The following is a 23057-nucleotide window of genomic DNA, read 5'->3' as shown; positions in this document are numbered from 1 at the left end:
ACACAGAAGCCACCAAAATAGCCAAACTGACACACTCCAAAAGCTGCAGTCCCATTTAAGCCGATTTAATCTCGGGAGAATCTTAACGTTGTTAAACATAAAGGGACTGAAAAATCCTTATCCCGAGTCTGATACAAAACCCTTTGTGCCGCAGCCATTTTAATCAGTACTCTACCCCTTCATTCAGCGCACATACCCAGCAAGCTGATGTGACTCGTGATTGTTTTGCAAGTACCGTGCAGTGTGCTGTCATTTCAGTTCAGACAGTTGTGTGGATGCTTTGACGAGAAAGTCTGGTGGTATTCCCAGGAAGAGGAGGTGAGCTGAGGTCACTGTGAAGGTTTTCTGAATCCTGCATATGAGTGCCAGAATGGGCCAGAAGGCTGTGTGCTGTAGCTCCAAATCTAAACGTTACACTCTGTACACAGATTTAATGGACAACCATAATTCAGTTTCCAGTGAATGAATTTGTGAGCAGTGTTGTGATTTTCATTGAAAGACCAACATTTCACCAATATAATCAGAATATCTACAGGTAAGCCTTATATATGCTAGACATGCATAGCAAAAAAAAAATGGCACAATTCTTTGAAAGGAACTTTTATTTGAGAGAAACATATCAAACGAACACAATTTCAATGAGGTGAATGCAGCGATTCAGGGAGAGCCAGACACCAGCATCATTTCCCTTTTACAAACAGCATTAGTAATTACTAGCGGTCCCAGTTGTCTGAACCACTACTAAAAGGCAGTAAATTGTTAATACCTCTCATGACCTCTTTCTGCACACTACTTCCTGATCTACGCTCTGAGATCCAGCGAATCCACTGTCACCATGGCAGCTGTGTCGTCACTGTTGTTATGGCGACGCCAGCAGTGCTGCATTTGCCAATACTCATTCACTCTCTCCCCTTCTCCATCCCCACGTTGCCCCCCTCTCTCGTTCTCGCACTCAGATCCCTCCCTCTCTCCTGCCCTCCGTGTTTATAAAGCTCATCCCTATATGGCCCACAGTTTTAGAGAGCAGCTGCTGAGAGGCAGATGTTGTAAACAGCACAGTGAGTGTCTTTGTCAACACCGCCCTGTCTAAGCATACAGAGTGTCATACTGTAAACACTATTGTTCCCCTCTCTCTGCAGTCTCATGTAAGGGGCCGTCGGCAGAGAGCAGCGCCGCTCTGTATACCGATAAGAGAGAAAACGTGCTCTCCGGTCAGTGTTTCAGGAACTTGGCGATAAAGAAGCCAATAGTGTCCCTGTTGGCTCTGCTGGGGAGGAGGGCTGGCGGCTCCGTCTGGTCCCAGCTCAGCTCAGGACTGAACCTCTGGAGGAGACGCAGCTGCTCAGGTGACAGGCCGGCTCCCGGCATGCCTTCTGCTCCGATGTGAGGCTCCTGAGAAAGATGTGAACAAGTTTTCTGTTTGGTTTCTGTTTACGGGCATATGCGTGAGTGTGTCCACATGGGCCAGAGTGCCGTTACCTGAGGCTGAAGTGTAAGGCAGGGAAAGGTCTGGAGGGCCCAGGCTACCTGCTCCTCATTCTCTGCTAGAGTCACTGTGCAGGTGCTGTACACCAGGACCCCTCCTCTCTTCAGCAACCGCACTGCCTGCAAGCAAGCACAAGCTCAATTTAGGAGGATTTATACACTTACAGACCTTTTATTAATATGCCACACAACTACAAACAGTCTAGTCTAAACATGTGTTGTAGACATCAGCATCTACCTAAAAGCAGTCTCTCTTCAGCCCACATACTGAAAAGCCTTAAGGCAATGCTGGTGGACACTGATGGAGCACTATGTGTCACTGGGATAAATGATGTCCCCTGCACTGGACTCTAATCTCCCTGTAGTAATCCATCTGCTAGCCATACTTAAAGCAAAAGTCCACCCTAAAACAGATTTCACATTTGTTATTCCTTTCAACTCGGACAGTTAAATCAACATTTACGTAAATGTGCAGCTCTCTCCCAAAGCTAGAAACAAGAGAGCTACTACTGAAGTCCAAGATATCCTGAAGCAATGCTTTCTGGAGCTGCTTCCTAGACACCAATTAAGAGACCAACTTTGGACAATGTGGCAATACAGAAGATGGTTTTCTTAAGAATATTGACACGGTTTCTAACACAATGCTGTAAGTTGTACAAAGAAAAAAACTCATGAGTGTGTAAGCTTAAGAAAAATTCTACTGTACAAGTCCAAAAAGTCAGCATCACAGTGTCAGTGGATCAAATCCACTTCATGACATCAAAGATTGGAGTCTTGTTTCTCAATTATAGCTTTGGGGGAGATTTGTACATTTTTGTAAGAGATTTGTAAATTTTGCTTTGGGGTGGATGTTCCCTTTAAGCTGTTCATTAAAGCTCTGTAACCTGGAGCAGTACAATAAAATAACTGCCCCATGCCGCCACCTACTGTCCAAGATGAGTCACTATCAATGCAATGTGAAAACACCCACATAGTTTTAGCATAAAAAGGGAAAGAAAGGAAGTTATACATGTATGTGTCTGTATGTGTGTGTTAAACATACAGCATGGAATAACTTGCGCTGCAGTGGCTGGTAGGAGCAGATCTCCTTGAGGCTCCAGGTGATGGCCATGTTGGGTCTCTGTCCCAGGCCGCTGCAAGGGGCGTCCAACAGAATCCGGTCAAAACTCTCGGGGAGGAAGGGAGGTCCTGCGACATTTACAGGAGAGAGATACCGAGATGCTAACTATTTACTGAGTCCTGTGTTTATTCATACCAGATAGACAGGAGCTGACACTCTGTACCTTCAGTGTCCTGGGCCGGGTCGCTGCTCACAGCCTGAGTGCTGTTGAAGAAATGAGCTTTGATACAGTGCAAATGCAACATTTGGGCATTCTGACGGATGCGATCTATCTTATTTCGGATCCTGTCCAGGGCCACTACCTCACCCTGTGTGGGAGAGAAAGAGACAAAGTCATAAAGTCATGAAAAAGACGCAAAGAGCATCAACTATGTTTTCAGGCCGATAATCTATAACGCAATTGGAGTCTGTAATGAATGTGTCTTATAAAGCCTGATAATATCTACAGATTTTCTGTGTCCACTCCACTTAAATTAAATAAAACAAATACCTGTAACTAGCGAATTTGATTACATGCAGTTCACGCATGTTGGGTATATCTAATAAAGCCACTACTTCATGGAGGCCACTACTTCATTCCCCTATGGAACACAACCATTCACCTAAAATATTTCCTTTTCTAAGGAACTTTGTTGCTGCAGGTCATACTGTATGTTAGGTGTGCATTTTTAGACTACACTCTCAAAATGTATGTAAGTGAGCTCATGTCTGCTGTTGACTGTTCACAAACTCTCTGGGAGTTGTACCTGATCGCCCATGAGGGCAGCAATGTGGCAGGTCTTCCCCCCAGGTGCAGCACACATGTCCAGGATGCGTTCTCCAGGTCGGGGCCCCAGCACATGTCCCACAACCACAGAGGGAAGGTTCTACAGAACATGAATCCCTTTATTTGTCCGGTGCAATAAATGTACAGAAGCAAAACAGAACATAGCCGACTGACACACTGTACATACTGTGCAAATAGACAGTGGCCCGATATATCAGCAAACCTAATAGACAGTAGAGTATAATAATCACTCTAATAGACATTCAAAAATCAGCTGCTGTGTACATTCAGGCAGCATGGCACAGAGTATTGTCCAGTAGTTCACTGGACAAGAGTACCATGAGGTAGTTATATGGAATAGGATGAAATGGAAGAAAGAAATTATAATAAATGATAATGCTCTGCCCAGATTCAATGTATCTTAACCATATACAAAAGTTTCTACAGCACAGGCAGAAGTCCATAACTGTTTTCCAGACAAGCCTGCAAAGTTTCTTGGGCTACTTGTATTGAATGTTAAGAGGACTGGAGGAGTGGATAGAGTCATCTGAATGCAAAAATATTCTACAGCCACTGTATCAATTCTTAGACTTAATTATATCGTTGAAAGGTGGCTATTACAGCCACAATATGTCAACACCAGCAGTTGAAGAGTTTCATTCCAAAATAAGATTTACACCATTTAAAACAGTGATACCTACTCTGACAAAATGATTGTTGGTTACTATTTCAAAAAGAAAGTGAAATGAATGAACGTCTGATTTAATGAGTTTTCAGGCCTCAAAGCAATAGAAACTAGAAGATTTGAAAGAGTGTACAGACTTCATCTATAGGTATGGAGTAATAGTAGTTTCTTCAAAATTATGAAAGGACATGCTATTGTAATACTTTGGCACATAAACACAGATCATAATGACTTATATGTTGTTTCAAATGCTCTAAAGTACAAAATCAGTCTAGGGTCTATGTCTGGTACTGAATGTGCTGATTCACATTTCCAACAATAATTTTGCATGAATTTTCTGAGCCCAACCAGCACTATATTTTTGTTTTGGGCACAGCCTAAAACAAACATCTTGTGGTTATGCTTGCCTGCACCAACTTTTTAAACTTAGCAAAGTCCTGACTATAATATGTCGATCTGTCTATTCACCCAGGTAATGCATGAATTACCAATGTAAAATTTCCTGCATAAAAGTTTATGATTACCAGCAATAGACTATTGCTCTTCAAATTGGTATACATTCTAGCAAGACTGACATATTTATCAAATGTGGTACAAACACTTTTCTATTTTATGCTTGTGAGTTGCTTTTGAGGTCAGAGTGGAACGGTGAGGACAGAATGTTCTTATCCGCCCTAAAACTATCCTAGACCTCTTCAGATTCTGCAAATGATTTAAAAGCACTTTAAAAAATAAATAAATAAATAAATAAAAGCACTTATGAGTTGCAAAGGTTGTGAAAGACACATCAAAAAAACGAAAAGTATATCTTCAAAGGGTCTTTATGATAAAGTTATGAAGCCTCTGGGAAACAGCTCCCTTGATCTCAGGACTGATCAGTCTGAGTTCATGTATCAAACATTTAAAGAAGTAACAGAAGAAATACCTGCAGGAACGCCAGGCTGGGCAGAACTCCATCGAAGGAAGGACTTTGGTAAAGTGGTTCTACCATCCGGACACCAATACCTCTGGATGAACACAAGACAGTCACTATGTTTTTCTCCTTTTGGGATTTCAGAGCACACGATTACCATGATACATACAGTGTAATTATTACATTTGCAATTATTCCCATATTTCTAACAGTGACTAGAGTCTACCTACTTGGCAGGTTCACCTGTGCAGAAAATGCTGGAGCGGTCCATTTCAGCAACTCCATTTCCCAGAAACACTCTCTTCCCCTGGAAGTCCTTGGCTCCCCGGGTGCACTTGCCCTCCAAGTCGGAGAAGACAGACACCGCATCTCCAGACTTCATGACTGAGAACAAACGCATCGCGAGCAGATTTCAAGTCAAACAACCGCACCCTGACTTCCAGCCTTGTCTATCAGAATGAATTACAAGCTGCAGAATGAACACAATGTGATCTTAATAGATAACTTAGAAAAGTAAATGACTAAGAAAGTCCATATGCTGGGTAAGAAAATGGACATAAAATAAGGCTTCTCTGGTGCGTCGATTTCAAATTAATTCAAGAACCAAAAAAAGGGAAATCTGCACTCTCAAAAAGATCCACACACTCGCAGATTTCCTTTTTTTGCTTCTAGATAACTTACAAAAAATAGCACATTGACAGGAATTCAAAACACGACATGGTTCTATAGCTACAGAATTGGAAAATAGGAAAAATATATGCTTTGATTGGTTGTTTTTTTTTTTTAAATAATGTGTGTCTTCTTACACTTGGGGCTGCCGACGATCCCTGGGGCAAAGACATGAGCCCCTCTCAGAACAGCGCTGCCACACTGAGCGCCCACCACCACCTCCGAGCTGAGCTGGGTCACGGGCCTGGGAGTGGAGGGCAGAGGCCAGTCACACACACACACACGCAAAAGCACCACTATATATAATGGCTCTCCCTCACACAAACACCCCGACAGCTGTGGCTTGGATTTGAGTTGTTCACGCATCAAAAAAGTAGCAGAATGAACACCCAAAGAGGTGCAAACTATTTGGCACTGATGAACTTTATAACAGTCACACACTCCTCCGTACATTCGCTGTGACGTTTATTTCACGCACTCACATTTCAGCTTTCTGAGGGTGTGAAAAGTGAATGTCATGCCAACTATGTGACTACTTGTTTTTCTATAATTTGTGTTGTCGAGCCCGTCTTTGAACGGAAGTCAGGAGAATAATCTATTTTGGTAGTAGCATACCATGAAATTACATGTGGTTTTTGGCCCTGCATAACTCCAGCCCAGTGGAGGGACAGATACTGGTGATTTGGGGCTTTGTGTGTGCTCTATAAAGCAGATTCAGATTTGGCTGACGTTGCTCTGGCATTCCTCGCATACCTTGGGCCAGTGACAGGAAGGAGCAGCACATCTGGAATGCACGGGTGAGAGAGAATCTGAACGGGAACCTCCTCTGCTGTTGGAGAGCCGCACATCTGCTGCTGCAACGAAAACAGCATTCTGAACATCTAATCCAATCTAACTCCACTGCTGGGCACCACCAACATATGTATATCCACACCAACAAACTCTTAAAATATACTCTTCTTCTCTCTCTCTGTTTCACTCTTCTATAAAGGCAAAGGCTCACCTTGTTCAGCTCTTCCCCCAGCTTGTGCCTGATCTCTTCCAGGGGGGCGAGGTGAGTACTGGCCCGTACACAGGTGAATGCGGGGGGGTGAGACAGGCACAGCAGAAGCCTCTGGAAGCGGCACTCTGCCTCCTGACGGCCAACTGCAGCTAACACCTGAACCCAGCACAGAACAGGACAAAGTCAGGACCAAAAAGGTCAAGAAGTAGGAAAGCTACATGGTAAGATGTGGCTGGAGCTGGGTAAATAATGGCAAAACCCATATATATGATGTTGGTGTGCAGTAGGGTGCCTCACCTCCTTGTTTAAGAAGACATTCTTGAGGTAATCACTGACTTCTGGCTTCAGAGAAATTCTTGGGAAAATTGACATTTCTTCTGTTCTTAACCAGACTTCAATCTGCACAAAAAACAAGTAATATCTAATCAATAACACAAATCCAAATCACTTATGGATTGCATACATGCTGAGTTGCAGAAGCAGTACGACAGATATAAGTCTCTACAGAGCTTACAAGCCCATGGTGATGGCTTGTTGACACTAGTAGATAAACAAAGATGAGAGCCATCAGTTTATATCTTAGTCCTTTTCTTTGTGCAGTTGGTCACTTGTTATGCCTGTCTACCATTGGTACTATTTGGATAAAATTGAACAAACACGAGATATTTAAAAAGGGACATCCATCTACTATTATGAAACCTCCTTGGGAAGTGCCTCCTCCCAAAAGTTTTTATAGTTTTTATAATAAATAGTGTCCAGTACAGATCGGTTTGGAAGCTGTTATCACTGAAACTTTCTCTAACCAATCAAGCCTATTCTGTATACTACTTTTATCACTTGGGGAGTAATAGCTATGGATTAAACTAATGTTGGCTAGTTACTTTGATTTTACTTAGACAAACAGTACTCACGTTTTCTGTGCAGTGCAGACTAGAAAGCACGGTTCTGCTACTTCCGTATACGTCACTAAACATTGACCACGTGATAATGATGAAAACAGTTTTGTAGTCGAATTAATCAACCACTTGATCGCTCATGGGGTGGCTAATGTCAGCATTTATGAGAGATTTTTGGCTGAATTGACGTTTTTTCTTATTCATTTTTATAATGTAGATTAAAATGTGTGACTGTTTCAACTATCTATGCAGTGCCTCAGCATACACATATACGTGCATTGGTTATTACATATTACTACATAGTGATGTCAATTCTATTTTTTTCAGACGCATTTTAAAAATTGTGTCTAAATAAAGCATTTCTTAGTACAATCTGTGCGTACAGTAAAGCCCTCAAATGACAAGCCACAACGTCACCAAGTAACCGGATAGTGGGGGCTGCTTTTCTAGAGGCAGTGAGCCAGCTAACGGGCTGCCTGTGTGTTGAGTCAACACTGAGCAGCTCTGCCGTTAACAGCCTCGGTTTGCACGGTTCAGGAGCCTTTAACGATACCTTAGACACTCAGTAAATAAGTCAGCACTTATCCTGTACCATTAACCCACATTTTGCCTTGCACTAGTCGCGTTTTAGATGTTGTCGGCGCGCATGGAGTCCGGTTCAAAAAGGTCGGTGAGGTTTCTGTCGGACAAGAGGTACAGCTAATGTTAGCTAGCCGCAGTCAGCGAGGGATTGTACGGTGTGGACTGGTGAGGCTCGGTGCTGCTGCCCACTCAGCCGCTGCTGACACTGCTGCTAGCGAGTTAACGTTGGGTAGCTAACGTTACACAGCTGTAAGGACATTGCCATCATCTTCTACAATGGGCCTCATATTCGCCAAACTGTGGAGTTTCTTTTGTAATCAAGGTGGGTACGTTAGCTCTTAGGTAGCGCGGTGAAATTGTAACGGCTGTGAAGTGTTAGCTAGCATGAAGTGAGCAACAAGACCGATAAAGCTAACGTTTGGCCAGTCGGGGGTATTATCTAGCTTTACTATAGGTTACTAGCGTAGATATCTTGGTGACTGTAAGACTCGGATTGCTCTCCCACTTGAACTCTTTGTCTCTCTTGCATGCCAGCACATCTAAAAGATTTCGCGTTAGCTAGCGTTATTTACTTAAAATCACTTCAGGCGCTTAACAAACATGTTGGCCAGTTAACATTATGTCACCTAATGTGATGTACAGTGTGTTAGCTAGTTAACGTTAACATGATTATGTGAATTTACAATAAGCCACTTGTTGATGATGTAAGAGCTTTTTCATCGAGTTGTAAACCAGTGTTAGCCAACGTTAGCTGGACACATCAATGACTTTTCCTTGGGGGCTATTACTTAAAATGTCTTCAACTAAATTCTCACTTTGATCAACATCAGCGGCATTGTGTAGTGCTAACGTCGTCATCTTGGGAGGTTCTAGCTAGATAAAGCAAAATGGGTTCATTGTCTTTTTTTAATTTACAAAGGGCGAGATCTTCAGTTGTAGTCATAGGTTAAGTTGAAGTTGCCTTCCCCATGCTCTATACTACTCTGATGCTGATTCTGGAAGAACATATGAAAGGCTCTCTCTTTGGTCTAATTCCTTTGTGCTTTTCTACCTGGCCCTGACGATAGCAGCATGGCACTCGTAATCCCACTCACTAATTCTAGATTATACTGTTCCCAGTGTCAGGTTTCAATCACTTAAAGAGATCAGAGTTTAGGCCTAAGTGGAATTATTAGATGTAATAGTAGAACAGTCCTTGTGTTTGTAGACGGGTCGTTTCCATGAAGTTGTAGAGTAAGGGGTTATATGTATAGCCAAGACTGGCATAATTTAATTACAATATTGAAATGTGGATTTTGTGATGGTTGGATGAGACGATGACAAATTTAGTTGTGTTGGCCATCCACTGTCACCGCAGGGTAGCTACTCTCTCAGGAAGTAATAGACATGCAACATCCTCCAAAGCCCTGTGTGGTGCACCAAGGCTGTCAGAATTGTGAGCCCTCTGACCAGACTTCCTTCCTCCCCGACAGCCAGAGGCCTTGGAAGGTGGAAAAGTCAAAACACTCAAGTGGGATATTCTAGCATGTATGTGCCAGCTTTGATTCTGCCTTTGGTCTGTCATGTGTGCCTGCTTCACAAGCGGCCGTTACAGCCCTTACCGTTGCCCGGTTGTTAAAACACTGTTAGCGGATTTATGAATGGGCACAAGTTACTGCAGTTAAAGCTATGATTGAAGAAGGAGGTCAGGTAGCTTTGAAGGAAGAGGAAGGAAGGAAATTCAGCCTCTTTATGATTCTGAATGGGCTGCAATGAATGACAGGAAGGCATCGTATAGAAGGAAGCCAGGCATACTCTTTGACATACTCCTGGCGGGATATTGTTTTTTATAGTGTGGTGGACAATGAAAGCCTTTCATTTACATCAGAGTGAGATATGGGTCAACTCTTAAAGTTGGTGAATGGCTAGGGTGGTTGGGTTCACTGAAACCCCAGCAATAGACCACAGCTCATGGAAATCTCAGGGTTAATATTGTATTTTTTCCCCGTGTTTTGCAGAGCACAAGGTGATAATCGTGGGACTAGACAATGCGGGAAAAACTACGATACTCTACCAATTGTAAGTAATTTTCTTTTCATATAATTGCACCTATCTCTGGCTGCCCCATTTTTTTTTGGCTTTGCCAGAAATGACTTTTATCCTTTTCTGTTTTATCTAGTCTGATGAATGAGGTGGTCCATACATCACCCACCATCGGAAGCAATGTGGAAGAAATAGTGGTGAAGAACACTCACTTCCTGATGTGGGATATAGGAGGGCAGGAGTCTCTCAGGTCCTCCTGGAACACCTACTACTCCAATACAGAGGTGACTGCACACAACTGGAACACACACCTCTCCATATACATTATATTCACATGCCAACCATGCATTAAAGCTCAGTTCAAGCTGAAATTATCATCTTGATGCTGTCCTCCCTATGGGCCTGCATGTCTGTAGGCATAGATTCACTGTTGTGGTGAGGGCTGCAGTGCAGAGCTGTAACTATAGCAGGGCTCTTAATCCCTAATAGCTGTTGTCAGTGAGGGGAACAAAAGTAGTGCCCAGCAGCAGTTCCCTCCCTGAGCATGGCAGCTGGTGTGTTTGTTCAGAGCACAGACGGCAGTAGGGGCCGCCCAAGTCAGAGGTCACTCTCCCACAAAGGGGCCCGTCTGAAAGGCAAGGCTAGGGTCAGCCTCCACAGCGTATGGACAGAACGAGAGAGGGGAAAAAAAAACAGGACAGTTATAGCGAGAGCGGGGGAGTGGGAGACGCTGAAGAAAGCTCTGTTCGAAACCACAGGAATTCACTTCAACCAATATCTATAGCCCATACAGTTCCAAGTTTATACTGTAACACAGCATAGGCCATACTCTCCTGATGTAACACCCAACATCTGCAAGACACGTCCTCGCTGCATTGTCTCAAGCAACAACCCATCTCTTATTCACGCTTTCACACCTCTCTCCAAAATCTGATGCCCTTGTTCTTTTGTCATGTGTTGTCACTCTCTGTTATTCAAAAAGGGCTATTAGCATAGCAGTCACCATCTGCGGGGCAAGGCCATTGTGAGACCCTTGGCCAGGAAGTAGCCACCCACTGTGTTTCAGTGCATTGCTGTAAATGGCTTTTGAAAAGGTTGCTCAGTGTGATTTTTGCTTCCTCTACTCTGCAGTTCATCATTCTGGTGGTGGACAGCACAGACAGAGAGAGGTTGGCCATCTCTAAAGAGGAGCTCTACAGGATGCTGGCTCATGAGGTAAAACACCCGACTTCATACATGGGGCAAGGACCAGCAGAGGAAAAGCTATAAGAAAATAAAATAGAACAGAACTAGCCTTGTTGATTCATAGGCATTGATTTTCCTGCAAGGCTAACCCTCAATCACGTCTCAGTTTCCAGCCTGTCACATTGTTCGGAGGTCGTGGTAAAATGGTGTGCAGAGTGCAGGGTTGTGGTTTCATTGTTCTCTTGTCCGCTCCTTCTGCCTCCCCTCAGGACCTGAGGAAAGCAGCTGTGTTGATATTTGCCAATAAGCAGGATATGAAGGACTGTATGTCTGCAGCGGAGATCTCCAAATACCTCACCCTGAGCTCCATCAAAGACCACCCCTGGCACATCCAGTCCTGCTGCGCACTCACAGGAGAGGGGTAAGAGAAGATGGCCTTGTTGCCATACACACTCCAAAGGCAAAATGACAGACACACACACTTTAACAGCTGCTCAGGGCTCTTATGAGCCTTAAAATGTTTTCAAGGTTTATGTATTTTGGACAGAAAGTCCCGAAGGAGCTTGATCTCATAGTAAAATATACCATTGAAGTCATTAATTGGCACACAGTTTCTGTGAACATTATATAAAATTGAAGGTTCTTGATTGTGATACAAGGCATTTATATGTTCCAGATATGCTTAAATGCTTCGCCTCTAGCAGAACCTGTTTATTATTTAAAAACCATGACATTTCAGTCTAGACTAGGCTTTATGCCGAAATGTGTTAGCCTGATGAAGCCAAAATAAAAACCGTCAACTGAGGCAGAGGCTTGCTGTTGGTAATATTTTTGGAGTGCCGCTATCCATGGCTTTTTCGTGACATTTTGACTCCAGCAGAGCACTCAGCCAGAAAGGGCCACAAGAGGAGGCACACCTGTTGCATATCTCAATTCAGAAACATTAAGGAATTGACATTAATAAAAACTTATCAAGTCCCAAACCTATTCAAATGCCAGTGGGACCGCCGTGATTACAGGAGCAACTTATTCACGGGAGAGCCACTGTAGCATAGTAACAATGGATCAGGTACATAAAGATCACCGCCTCCTGGTTTGACACACCAGTATCTGTGTTTTTAACTACGTTGGTAACAATCCAGTGTTGGAATAAATGATATGACCCTCAGTTGTTCTGACAACAACATTAGGGGGAAAAAATAAGTCTTAAACGAATCCTTGAAGATGACGTTGAAAAGCATCGAAACATCCTTGAATTTGATGCCTGAGTAACTGTAGGAACCCTGAAACCTTTTCCTCCACTGACGCATATCTTCATTGTTTTTGTTTTCAGCTTATGCCAAGGCCTTGAGTGGATGACCTCGAGGGCTGGATTAAGATAGCCTCTCCCTCAGCCTTTGACTGACTGACTACCTGCACCACCTACAAAAGGTGGCACAACAGCTTGTCCCGTCTGGCTGTTGTTTTTTGTTTTGTTTTTTTAAATGACAAAAGTTCAACTTTGACCTCTCAAGACTGCACAGGAAGCAAGTGTTTCCACTTAGCTCTACCAGACCATACTTGTAACAATGGAGCTGCTACACCTCCAAAATACTTGTTTTTCAATGGAAACTTGACCAGAACTCACCATGGCACTTGATCATGGAACTAGCAATCAGTTTTACAGCAGAGGAGGAGAAGAAAAGTCTCTCGGTGGGGACTCAAGTCCAGCAGTGTGTCCAGTGCAAGGCAGGGCAGTGGACACCGATCATCAACACTACATACATATCATGTTACATAACACCATATCATGTCAGAATATTGCCATGAACATCACAAGGATGCTCGACTCTTGTGGAACAAATGGTGCAGCTTTCTATTGATTTTCATTGCCTCCACAGACGTTTGTTCATGTTCAGGTCATATTTGATGGGGCAAACAAAGGGATTATGACTTGCACACAGCAGTATTGTAAAAACAATTTGGATGGGTATGGTGGCATTAAGTTCTCTGTTACACTGCACAGACTTGATTAGGGTTTTAAACAATGGTGTAATGTTCTCATTATTTTTTTTTTTTCTCTACCTTCTCATTCTTAATACAGTTATCGTCTGTTACACAAGATCTCAGTTTCATAAGCTACATTGGTGGTGGTTATTTTCACATTAGAACTCATTGGTGCTGTGTGTAAATGTGGTAAAACTAGTGTTAAGAGGTATGAATCTCCCTTCCTATTAACTGTGAGCCGCTACATGTACATTATTCAGCCAAATGGTCCAGGTTCATATGCTGGCGTGCAAACTTTTTTTAATTTTACCTAACCCCGGGAACAAGCTGATGTTATATCAGCCATACATTGAGTTTTGCAAAACACTAATAATTGGCCAATACTTTTCAGCCCCATTTCAGATGCAGCCCTATTTCAAATGCAAGTATAAAGCTCAGTTTTATAACAGTATTTTAATTTACACAGTATGTTTTGTCAATGCTGCATTATGATTTTTATTTAATTTTGTTTATTTTATTGAGCATTGTTTTTGCTTTTATAGACTGTCAGTGTCAGGAAGGGCAGGTTGATAATCACAGCTAGTTAGCCTCTAGACCTATTTTGTATTAAGAGATGGTCACTGGTCTGCTACAAGCATTTGTGGCTGACATCTTAATATGAGCTTTTCATTTACCATGTTCTACAGCCATTCTGACTCATATTTCTCTTAAAATACTTTGTACTTTTGATTTAAGAATCAGCATAAGCTACCATCAAACAGGTGCACACCCTTGAAGCAATTGTTTTGTCGGCCTTGACGGCTCAGGGTTACGTTGCCCTGTATCGAATGTGCCACAACATTTCAGAGCTTGGCATGTATGCAAAGTTGTTTCTCCTTACCCATCTTGACTGAGGTTTCCAATGGTTTAGTAGCATTAAGATGATCTTAACTCGATGTTTAGGTCATCAAATAGATGGAGTTGTTACTACAGTACTTGTCGAAGCCTCGGCCTTAACCATGCTGGTCTTGAGTGTCTGGAGGACCGTGTGTGTGTGTATGTAAGTCAATCTGACAGTCTGACCTGTTTTTTTTTTTACCCTTGTTTCCCTCTTTTTACGATCAGGGTTTGTTACTCCATTGACCTGATATAAGAATTCCCTTAACTTGCTAACAGATCTATGCACGTGTCACTTTGAAACCTTGTATACCTTCTCTTAGTTCCTCAATGGCCAAAATGGGTACAAGAAGGAGCAAGTGCATGAGTTTCATTGTTAAATGGATTCTGAATCAGAGTACTGACTAGAACGAAGATGATGATAATGGTGATGATGAAAAGATGGTGTCCATCTTGGTCTTGGAGTGCCTCTGGGTCTCTAGAATATATTGCTCAACGTTGTGTAATAAGGTACTTTTACACTAACAGGCAAAAGAGGGAACTGTCCAGACCCAGTCTCTCTGCAGCATTAATGGTTTTTACCTTGATCTCACAAAGCAAGGGAACTGACAATACACTTTCAATCAGTGTGACGACGTGTGTAATCTGGGTCACGCATTTCTCTTTTGTTTTTAATAAAATTTTGTTTTGAACCCTGAGCTTGGCATGGTTTCTTTCTATTAAAATGTTAATGTGGAGAGGTCCTTTTTAAGTTGTAAGGTTAATTATAATGGGAGTTCTCTCAGAAGAACAGGGTTGCAATTGACAACGAGGAGTGTTTAATTTATGATGGAACAAATATTTTTGGCACTTGGCGGTGTCTGTGGATTAGAGGTCCACTTCTGTCTTAAATAGGGTGTTTGTGGGTCACAGATCATTCACTTCAGTCAAATCATATTCATGTCAAGAGGCGTACAGGAAATCAAGTACAAGTTCAAATACATTTTCAATAGACACCGAAGGTCAATAGTTTGAGAAGACAGTTTAAACAAGGATAATACAGACTGATCTGAGCGCGGTCTCCTAAAACCCATCTCTTGTATATTATTTGAACATTAAATTATGTAATTTGCAACTGTTTATTGAAATAGCAGGCATAATTTACGCTTGAGGGAATGCACCTCCTCTATTATCAGTGACTGATGCTGGCACTCAGCATGAGGGAATGTTTTTGTTTTTCTGTCAATCATGCATAACTTCTATCAATAATGAGAGTTGATAAATGGATGTGGACTGATGGAGATATTAAATAAAAGGGGGCATGACAGTGTAAATATATCTTGTCAAGTGAAAATCCTTGGCATCGTTTAATATATTGTTATAATCATTGTGAACATCCAGTTGAAAACATTTGTTTTTAACACGTAATATGCTTTATTCTCTTGCTGTGCTATTAATTTAGCAGATCCCACACCCAGAATGTCTACGCTTTCATTGAACCTTATACAATGAATTTCATTATTGAGAAAATGCCATGTTTGAATTGAAATTTCACTCCTTTTAGCTTGTCTATCCATGGGTTTTCTGAACTCTTGTAATGCTAGGAAGTATTCTTAGGTCTCCCTTTATGATGCCTTTGACGCTGAATTAGGGAAGGCAATTCACATGGATTCTATTTATTTTATCTCCCAATATCTATTGTATGAAAGTTTCTCTTCCTTTTTGTTCTTTTCTCTTTAGCCTGCCTATATTTCTCTGTAACACTGTAGAATTCTATATCATCCACCAGGTGGCGACATTGCTCTGTCTATTCATCACAAGTCCCAACTGTTTCAGGGTTGTGTAAAAAAAAAAGCCTTCATGCCCTTTACCAGTTATCAGCTAAAGGCAAATATTGATCTTGGCTGCTGAAACCAGTGTTCCCCAAAGAGACATCTCTTAGTCTCTACTAAGTCTGTGTATCCCAACTGTTTTGCATATATAGGTAATCTTATGTCCACATGCATCATCCCTATCATGTAGCTATTTACCGTATCAGGATTCAATTTGAGAGTGGTGGCTTGTTGAGGGTCTGTTGAAGGGAATTATTCTTAAAACCTATTGGGAATTAAATGTTAAGGTATTTATTACAATCAGTCTGGATTGTATACTGGCTTTATAGGGGCTCCTCCTAATTCAATAGTTAGCAGAATTCCAAAATGGAGATTGTACTGTCCTTTGGCTGGATATCTCCCACATAAGAAAACTGTCAACATACTACCACAGTGTACGTACTGCCTATACATTAAGAACTTAAATGGTGTTTTCAATAAGAAGAAGACGTATTATAGTATGATTGTCCCATGATGGAGGACACTGGGGTTATTTCTCACAGCAGTCGTGAGCTGATAAGGGAATGCAGAAGAACCAGTAAACTACATGTCCATTACCTACAGTTGAAGGACTTAACACTATAGGACTATAGGACTTTAGGACTTTAGGACTTTACTAACCTCAAATAAGGACATCTTTTTCTGGTCTAATTTCTGCCAATCAATTTCTGCTTCCTCCATGCAGACTAAAAAGTTTTTGACAAGGTTGAAAATATTCGATCCAAGAATACTCTTCCCTCACTTGGACTTGCTCAGTCACTTTACTGCAATTTCTCTGCAAGAACTTATGGATATTGTGTCACATTTGAGATTGTTCATTCTGCTTGATAGACATATACACTGGGTTGGAATCTGGAATGGTTCTCATCTTTCAACCTGTCAAATTTTCTATTTGGCAGGTTTCCACTGGTGACCATGTTCCCTCCACCTCTTTAGTGACATGGTGTACCTCAAGGCTCAATTCTAGGCCCAATTTCATTCTCACTGTACTACCACTTTGCACCTCATTGATTACCTTTCCCTTTCCTGTACTTGACTTCCTTGGCACTGTTCTGCTAATTGCTGCTGTGGCACCTGAATTTCTTCCAGGGGATCAATAAAGTGCAATCTTATCTTATCTTATCTTATCTTATCTTATCTTATCTTATCTTATCTTATCCACTGGCATGGTGTTGTCCTCCGCTGCAATTCCAATGATACTCAGCTATATCTGTCAGTAAAACCCAATGATTTGTAGCTTGTGCATATTGCATTACTGTTTATGTCTGATGTCTCAGAACTTTCTGCAGTTAAGCTCTGACAAAAACCAAAGTTGTTGTTATTGGCCCTGAATGCATTTCAAGACAAATTCAGCAGTCTCTTGGTCCTTCAACAGATATCAATCTAAAAATGTAGCCTTCATCTTCGATCCAAGTTTAAACCTTCAGCATCATTCCAGAAGGCAATAATCCAGTTATTTTTTCTCCACCTAAGGAATTTCCCTTTGATCTGCTGCAGTAAACATAATGTATTCATGGTATTCTAGGCTTGTATCAACTTTTTTGTGTCAATAGTCTTATATCTTACCCTTCATAAGAAATTTTCTTACAAAATCCCATGTTTCTAATAATAATTGCTGAGACTGTGAGAGGGCAGGCCAACAAAATAATATGAAACACCTGTTGAAAGCAAATGCAGGGCTTAAACAGATGATCGCAAAGGATGTTCAAGTCATTTGGTTTCATATTGAGCTTGAAATCTTGTTTTTCTTGAAACGGGTGAAGGGTTTTGCCAGTGGGATTGGATGGTTCCACTTGTTTCCAATGCGGTTTCATTTATTTATTTTCTGGACGCAAATGTCAATATCTGAAACTAGGCAGAATAAGGCACATTACTCGACTAGTATCAAGAAAATGACACTTTATACATCTCTACCCTTGTTATCTGTTAGGTTTAGAAATGATTTTAAGATTGTGGGGCCTTCTTGTCTTTACTTGTAATATATTTTATTAATATGATGTTGGTTATGATTGTTTGTAAGCTCTGTTTTTTAAAAGTGTATAAATTAAGGTTATTATTTATTAAATTCATTCTCTCTCTCTCTCTCTCTCTCTCTCTCTCTCTCTCTCCTCTCTCTCTCTCTCTCACACACACACAAACACACACACACACACACACAAAGTATAAGTCTGCATTTTGCTTTTTTCCACTGCATGTCCGTTGAATGTCAGAGGCAGGAAAAGTTTAATTTAATTCAAATGATTCAGCTTTTTTGAAGCACAGTTGCCTGAAGGGGCTTTTCTGCAGCAGGCAAAATGGCTTTCTTTTTGTTCATTGTCCAGAACTATGGATGTCATTAATCTTGTTTGAGTGCATTTTGCCTTCCAGCAGAGGTGTCCAAAAGTGTGCTGAAAGTGAAAAATAGTTTGCCTGACTGAAGATGAAAGAGGTCTAGAATCAACTACCGTATGGCACTGCTGCAGAGACCAGTGATATGTTGTAGGCCTGTACTTCATAAATGACCAGTACAGTCTGCCATTGCCCTCAGTGATTGATTCAGTGGAGTTAGAGAAGAGACTGATCGCACCAGTGAGCCTCTGTTTTTGGTAATAAGCACAGAAGAACCTGTTAAGCTTCAAAACAATCAATACTGAAAGACTTGTGGGTTAAAACTCTCACAGCAGACACACTTCTCTGGTAAAGTGACGCTGTACTGACCTGACTGGCCAGTCTTCAGAGGTCTGCATTGAATTGTGTGTGTGTGTGTGTGTGTGTGTTTTCCGGAACGGCAGTCTCCTTAATGACTACACCACCCATCTTCTTGGAAAAACGCCTCCCTGTTTTAACACCGGAGAATAAATTATGAGATAAATAACTAGATATGCATGAAAGTAACTCATGACAATGGCCATATATTTCACTTGAGGCTGCTGGCTGAATAGGAGGGAGGGGGCTTTGGTGTGTGAAGATGGCATTGCTCACGAGTACTGTTCTTCATTTCAGCTTAATAATAGCGTGGCATAGGTCAGGCATACTGTATGCCCATGATTGAATGGCAATAACCAAAAGTACAACCAGCTGCCTATGTAAGAGTTGTTGATGCCTTCTGGGAGGGTTGGACAGTGGAGACTTGAATGTGGAAACTGCCTGAAGAATTGAATCACATGTTGACCCATACACAAAATCTAATACTTTTCATATGTATTTCAGAATGTGTTTACAGATATGTTTGAAAATATAAAAAATTGGCCAAAAATATATTTTATCATGAAATATATTTAAACATATTTTGGCTAATTATACTTCCATATATATAATGTCAACAGTGATTAGGAGGAATGTGTTTCCAGTGTCCAAAATGCATTTTGAATGAATGAAAAATGTAGGGACAAGGCTGAGTCTAATATCAAAGATTAAGTGATCCAACATTGCTGGTCTCCTGGACTTCCAGTCCTAATTCAAGTCACAGTATACTGCCAGTGATGACACAAAAAACCTGAAAATAATAATGGTAACAGAGAAGTAATCGCCATGGGGACCAAGAGCCAGCAGCGGCTCAAATCCCACGCTGCCAGGAGGGTCTGTGAGCAGAGGGTGTTCATCCCACATCCCAGGGTGTAAAAACCCTATTCATGGACACAGAGACCATCACATGAAACAGAACCTGGATTATCTCTTTGAAGAATCCGCCCACCTCAGCAAACCAATGGATTTGACCACCTCAACACTGATCTTATAGTCCGTTCTATTTTCCTACCATAAAGGATTTTATTCTCCCTGAGATGTTGCTCATTTTTGTCTTGCGGTGTGTTTTCCTCTAAGAAGTTTAATAAATACTAGCTACCATCATGCAGTCCCATTGATTCCAAGTAGCTGTCTCATTTAATATGCTGTCTTTAGGCTGAGACTATCCAGAATACTGTGCACCCTTACCCTTTTAAAAATTCCATGTATGTGTTATTACAATTTTGACTGGGAAACAGTGTAGACTGTAGTTGGATGGGGCAAGTCATTCAACAATATGGCTGCTGGATTGCAGTTTTATTTGGTTTTCATATAGACAGGATCTGCCAGAGGGAAGAACCACTTGAGTTTTCTGAATAGGGACCAACCATAGCTGTCACATGCCAATATGGTTGTAAATAACACCATATGCTCAACAGTTTGGGAAAGGGGATGCCCCTGGCATTTGTATAATTCAATATTTTAGAGAGAAAACTGCCATTTTTGTTGCTATACTGCCTTTACATGTCATGGATTATCCTGCAATTCTTACGCTTAAAAAAAATCTACACATCAGAAGAGGCTCAATGGACATAGCATGCTATCATAATCTTTCAAACCTTTGCGTTATAAAGTACATGTAGTCACAAACAAAACAAAAGTCACATGTACAGTACAGTACATTTTAATCCCCTATAATGCAGCCTGTGCCATGTCTACAAAGGTTTGGAGAGCTATTTCAAAAAATGTTATTGACTATCTTTTTTTTTTTTTTATATTTGTGTGCGCACTCAGCCCCATTTATGCAACCATTAGATGAGATAAGTAGCCCATCCTGCCCATTAAAATTTAATTTTAATTAAGAAAGAAGGCAGCACTTAAATGAGAAATGATGAATACCTCATCTTTTATAACAATGGACTGTAGGAAGATCACCGCATGCTCGACTACTATCTTATGCTAAGGTGCTAGAGGTCAAGAAACATCAAAGTGGAAGAGCAAAACTTCTGCACACTTAGGTCCACGTGAGTCAAAGAAAGAGTAAAAGAAAGAGAGCTGAAGATTTCATCACAAAACAGATTGCATGACAGCAGCCACATGATACAGCAGCACAACAGCACTGTTTGACCACTCATCCATTAACTCAACTAACACGTGCAACACATCAGTTCAGTGATGCACACAGGTTTAAGGCATGTACTTGACAAATAAGGTAACAGGTAGCCCAGAATGTAACCAACAAAGGTGTCGCTGAAAGGTGCATTGTGGGATTTATGCAGCATCCACATACTCCCCTCCAGCCGCTCCCCTGTTGGCCAGCAAGGATCATGGCTCATCCTCATCTGCCTACAGAGCAGGGGCCTCCGATCATGTACCACAGAGGGCCAAGAGTATGAAGGTTTAGAGGCTTCACAGTTGCATCAAAAATCTCCTACCCACCGCCATGGATGTCCATCAGTTTTGCCTGTCAAGTGTACCTGAGGAAAAAGTTGAGAAACTAAAAAGATGTGAACATTGCTTTGGGTAATAAGGCAAAACAGAATGGAGTTTTATTCAGTCATTTTATTTTACTTATTTTATCCCTATCCAGGGTCACAGGGGGCTGGAGGCTGTCCAGCAGACACTGAGCAGAAGGCAAGGTAACACCTGAGACAGGTTGCCTCAGACCTCAATCACACTCACATTCATACTTATGGGCAATTTAGAGTCTCCAACCTACCTGACTTGCATGTCTTTGGGCTGTGGGAGGAAACCGGACCGGCTGGAGGAAACCCAGGCAAATTTAATGCAGGTCCTTCTTGCTGTGATTCAACAGTGATAACCACTGAGCCACTGTGCCACCAATGGGGATTTACATAATTATAAACACATTGGAAACTATCAGCAGTGTTAAAAGGAATATAACTCCAATCTCAGCCCATTTACTCTTTAATTTTATCTTCTACTGCGTCTGATACACCTAATGACAAGAAATTGGCACTCATTTTCTAGCATGAAATTTAAAAAGCTCCAGTTGGTTCTCATTCAGTTTTTTTAACCGGGGCGTCCTGGTGGCTCAGCTGGCTGGGGTGAGTGCCATGCGCCATCGGCCTGGGACCTTTAGCGCATGTCATCCCCTCTATCTCTCCCCAAGTCTTTCCTGTCTATCTCCACTATCAGCCTTTATATCACATATTGAAGGTAAAAATGTCCATAATCTTAACATCCTATACGAAAAATTATAGTATGAAAAATATGCATACAAACATGAAGTAGGCCAAAGAATAGGCCAGAATGAAAGTTGATTTAAAGCTGTAGTGGATAGCCTAGTCGGTAAATGGGCTCTATGCTGTATGTAGTGTTTTTTGCGGAATATGCCTTTAAAAATCTGACTTATATCAAGATATAGCATACATGTCCCTAAGACACTAGAGAACACAGCAGACACTGTCCATTTACATCCCCATTCATCCTTTTTTTTTTCTCCATCACACACATTATTAGGTCCTCAGGTTATTTTAAGCCAGTGATTTTCTGGGCTGCTTAGTTTGTCCCAAAGAATCTCCAATTCTACATTTTCTATCAATCACCAACAAGTTAGCCGTTTGACAGTGGGCTTTCTCTAGATGACACCAGCAGATGTTCTTTTCTTTAATAGTTCTATGAAGCATCTGTTCCAAGCAGCTATCGGTTCTCACAATACAGTAAAAAGTCCATGTTTCATCGTTGTTCATGTATGACCTTCTTGTTTGGGATTGTTCAGGCTGCTGCTGATGTGTTGCTGTGTTAATGAGTGGATTAATAACAAGCCAGGAGCTCCATCTTTGTGCTGTTCATTCAGGCTTTTAATTTATGTCTTAGCTTTAATTCATGCTTTGTTTGTCAATGTAATCACTTCTCTGTGTTTAGAGAGGCTGAGTGACTCATCCCACAGAGGCTACAGGTATACTGTGTTATTAATACACACACACACACACACACACACACACACAAAGTGCACAACACAAATAAATATCCTCATGCTTCTACTTAATTTATTGCTGTCGGCCCTTTGGTTGTCCATCTCACCACCACGGCCACTGATATGAAGTTTAATGCCTTTCTCTTAACCACTTCCATCAATTTTTAACACCTTATAAAATTGAAGCAGAGCTAGGAAAGAACTCCTTCTGTTTTATTGATGTCATGACCCCATCTCTGTATATTAACTGGGTTTTATTTCATTTCAAACTCTGTTATTGGAGGAATGACACCACACATCTTCAAAATGTTAGCTTTTCAAAGAAAGGAAAAACTGCCTCATATTCTGCCTGAGTAGCATTGATATATATATGTTT

At 41.4% G+C, this 23057-nt stretch overlaps 2 protein-coding genes across 4 annotated transcripts; one reads left to right on the top strand and one right to left on the bottom strand.

Moving 5' to 3' along the window:
- Positions 1-611: 611 nt before the first annotated feature.
- Positions 612-7557, bottom strand: nsun6 (NOP2/Sun RNA methyltransferase 6). 3 transcript variants are annotated; one of them, XM_071525990.1, is made up of 12 exons: positions 7553-7557; positions 6939-7040; positions 6642-6797; positions 6392-6492; positions 5776-5882; positions 5200-5353; positions 4982-5063; positions 3352-3471; positions 2769-2913; positions 2528-2673; positions 1480-1605; positions 612-1392 (listed from the first exon to the last, which is right to left on the bottom strand). In XM_071525990.1, the coding sequence occupies exons 2-12, from the start codon at positions 7011-7013 to the stop codon at positions 1213-1215; spliced, it is 1392 nt and encodes a 463-aa protein (XP_071382091.1). In that variant the 5' UTR covers positions 7014-7040; positions 7553-7557; the 3' UTR covers positions 612-1212. The 3 variants fall into 3 exon arrangements, with proteins under 3 accessions (XP_071382091.1, XP_071382100.1, XP_071382108.1); XM_071525999.1 differs by having other exon boundaries at positions 6392-6489; XM_071526007.1 differs by lacking the exons at positions 6642-6797; positions 7553-7557 and having other exon boundaries at positions 6392-6489; positions 6939-7013.
- A 472-nt stretch (positions 7558-8029) lies between these two features.
- LOC139649207 (ADP-ribosylation factor-like protein 5B) lies at positions 8030-14879 on the top strand. The gene is made up of 6 exons (XM_071525549.1): positions 8030-8441; positions 10117-10177; positions 10278-10425; positions 11273-11356; positions 11596-11747; positions 12660-14879. The coding sequence occupies exons 1-6, from the start codon at positions 8396-8398 to the stop codon at positions 12706-12708; spliced, it is 540 nt and encodes a 179-aa protein (XP_071381650.1). The 5' UTR covers positions 8030-8395; the 3' UTR covers positions 12709-14879.
- Positions 14880-23057: the final 8178 nt, after the last annotated feature.

The sequence above is a fragment of the Centroberyx affinis genome, unplaced genomic scaffold (assembly GCF_046629955.1).
Source record: "Centroberyx affinis isolate AG114_WGS23_722 - 3 ecotype Tasmania unplaced genomic scaffold, CSIRO-AGI_Caff_v1 ptg000109l_1, whole genome shotgun sequence".
NCBI lineage: Eukaryota > Metazoa > Chordata > Actinopteri > Beryciformes > Berycidae > Centroberyx > Centroberyx affinis.
The sequence above is the reverse complement of the archived record's forward strand: the minus strand, read 5'-3'. Positions and strand labels throughout refer to the sequence as shown.

Bases quoted from the DNA above. Each gene is read 5' to 3' on its own strand.
- LOC139649207 (XM_071525549.1), top strand. From the start codon at position 8,396: ATGGGCCTCATATTCGCCAAACTGTGGAGTTTCTTTTGTAATCAAG. The intron at 10,178-10,277 runs GTAAGTAATTTT...TGTTTTATCTAG, and splicing joins ACTACGATACTCTACCAATT to TCTGATGAATGAGGTGGTCC. The intron at 11,357-11,595 runs GTAAAACACCCG...GCCTCCCCTCAG, and splicing joins ACAGGATGCTGGCTCATGAG to GACCTGAGGAAAGCAGCTGT.
- nsun6 (XM_071525990.1), bottom strand. From the start codon at position 7,013: ATGTCAATTTTCCCAAGAATTTCTCTGAAGCCAGAAGTCAGTGATTAC. The intron at 2,914-3,351 runs GTACAACTCCCA...TCTCCCACACAG, and splicing joins CTGCCCTCATGGGCGATCAG to GGTGAGGTAGTGGCCCTGGA. The intron at 1,393-1,479 runs GTAACGGCACTC...CATCTTTCTCAG, and splicing joins GCCTTACACTTCAGCCTCAG to GAGCCTCACATCGGAGCAGA.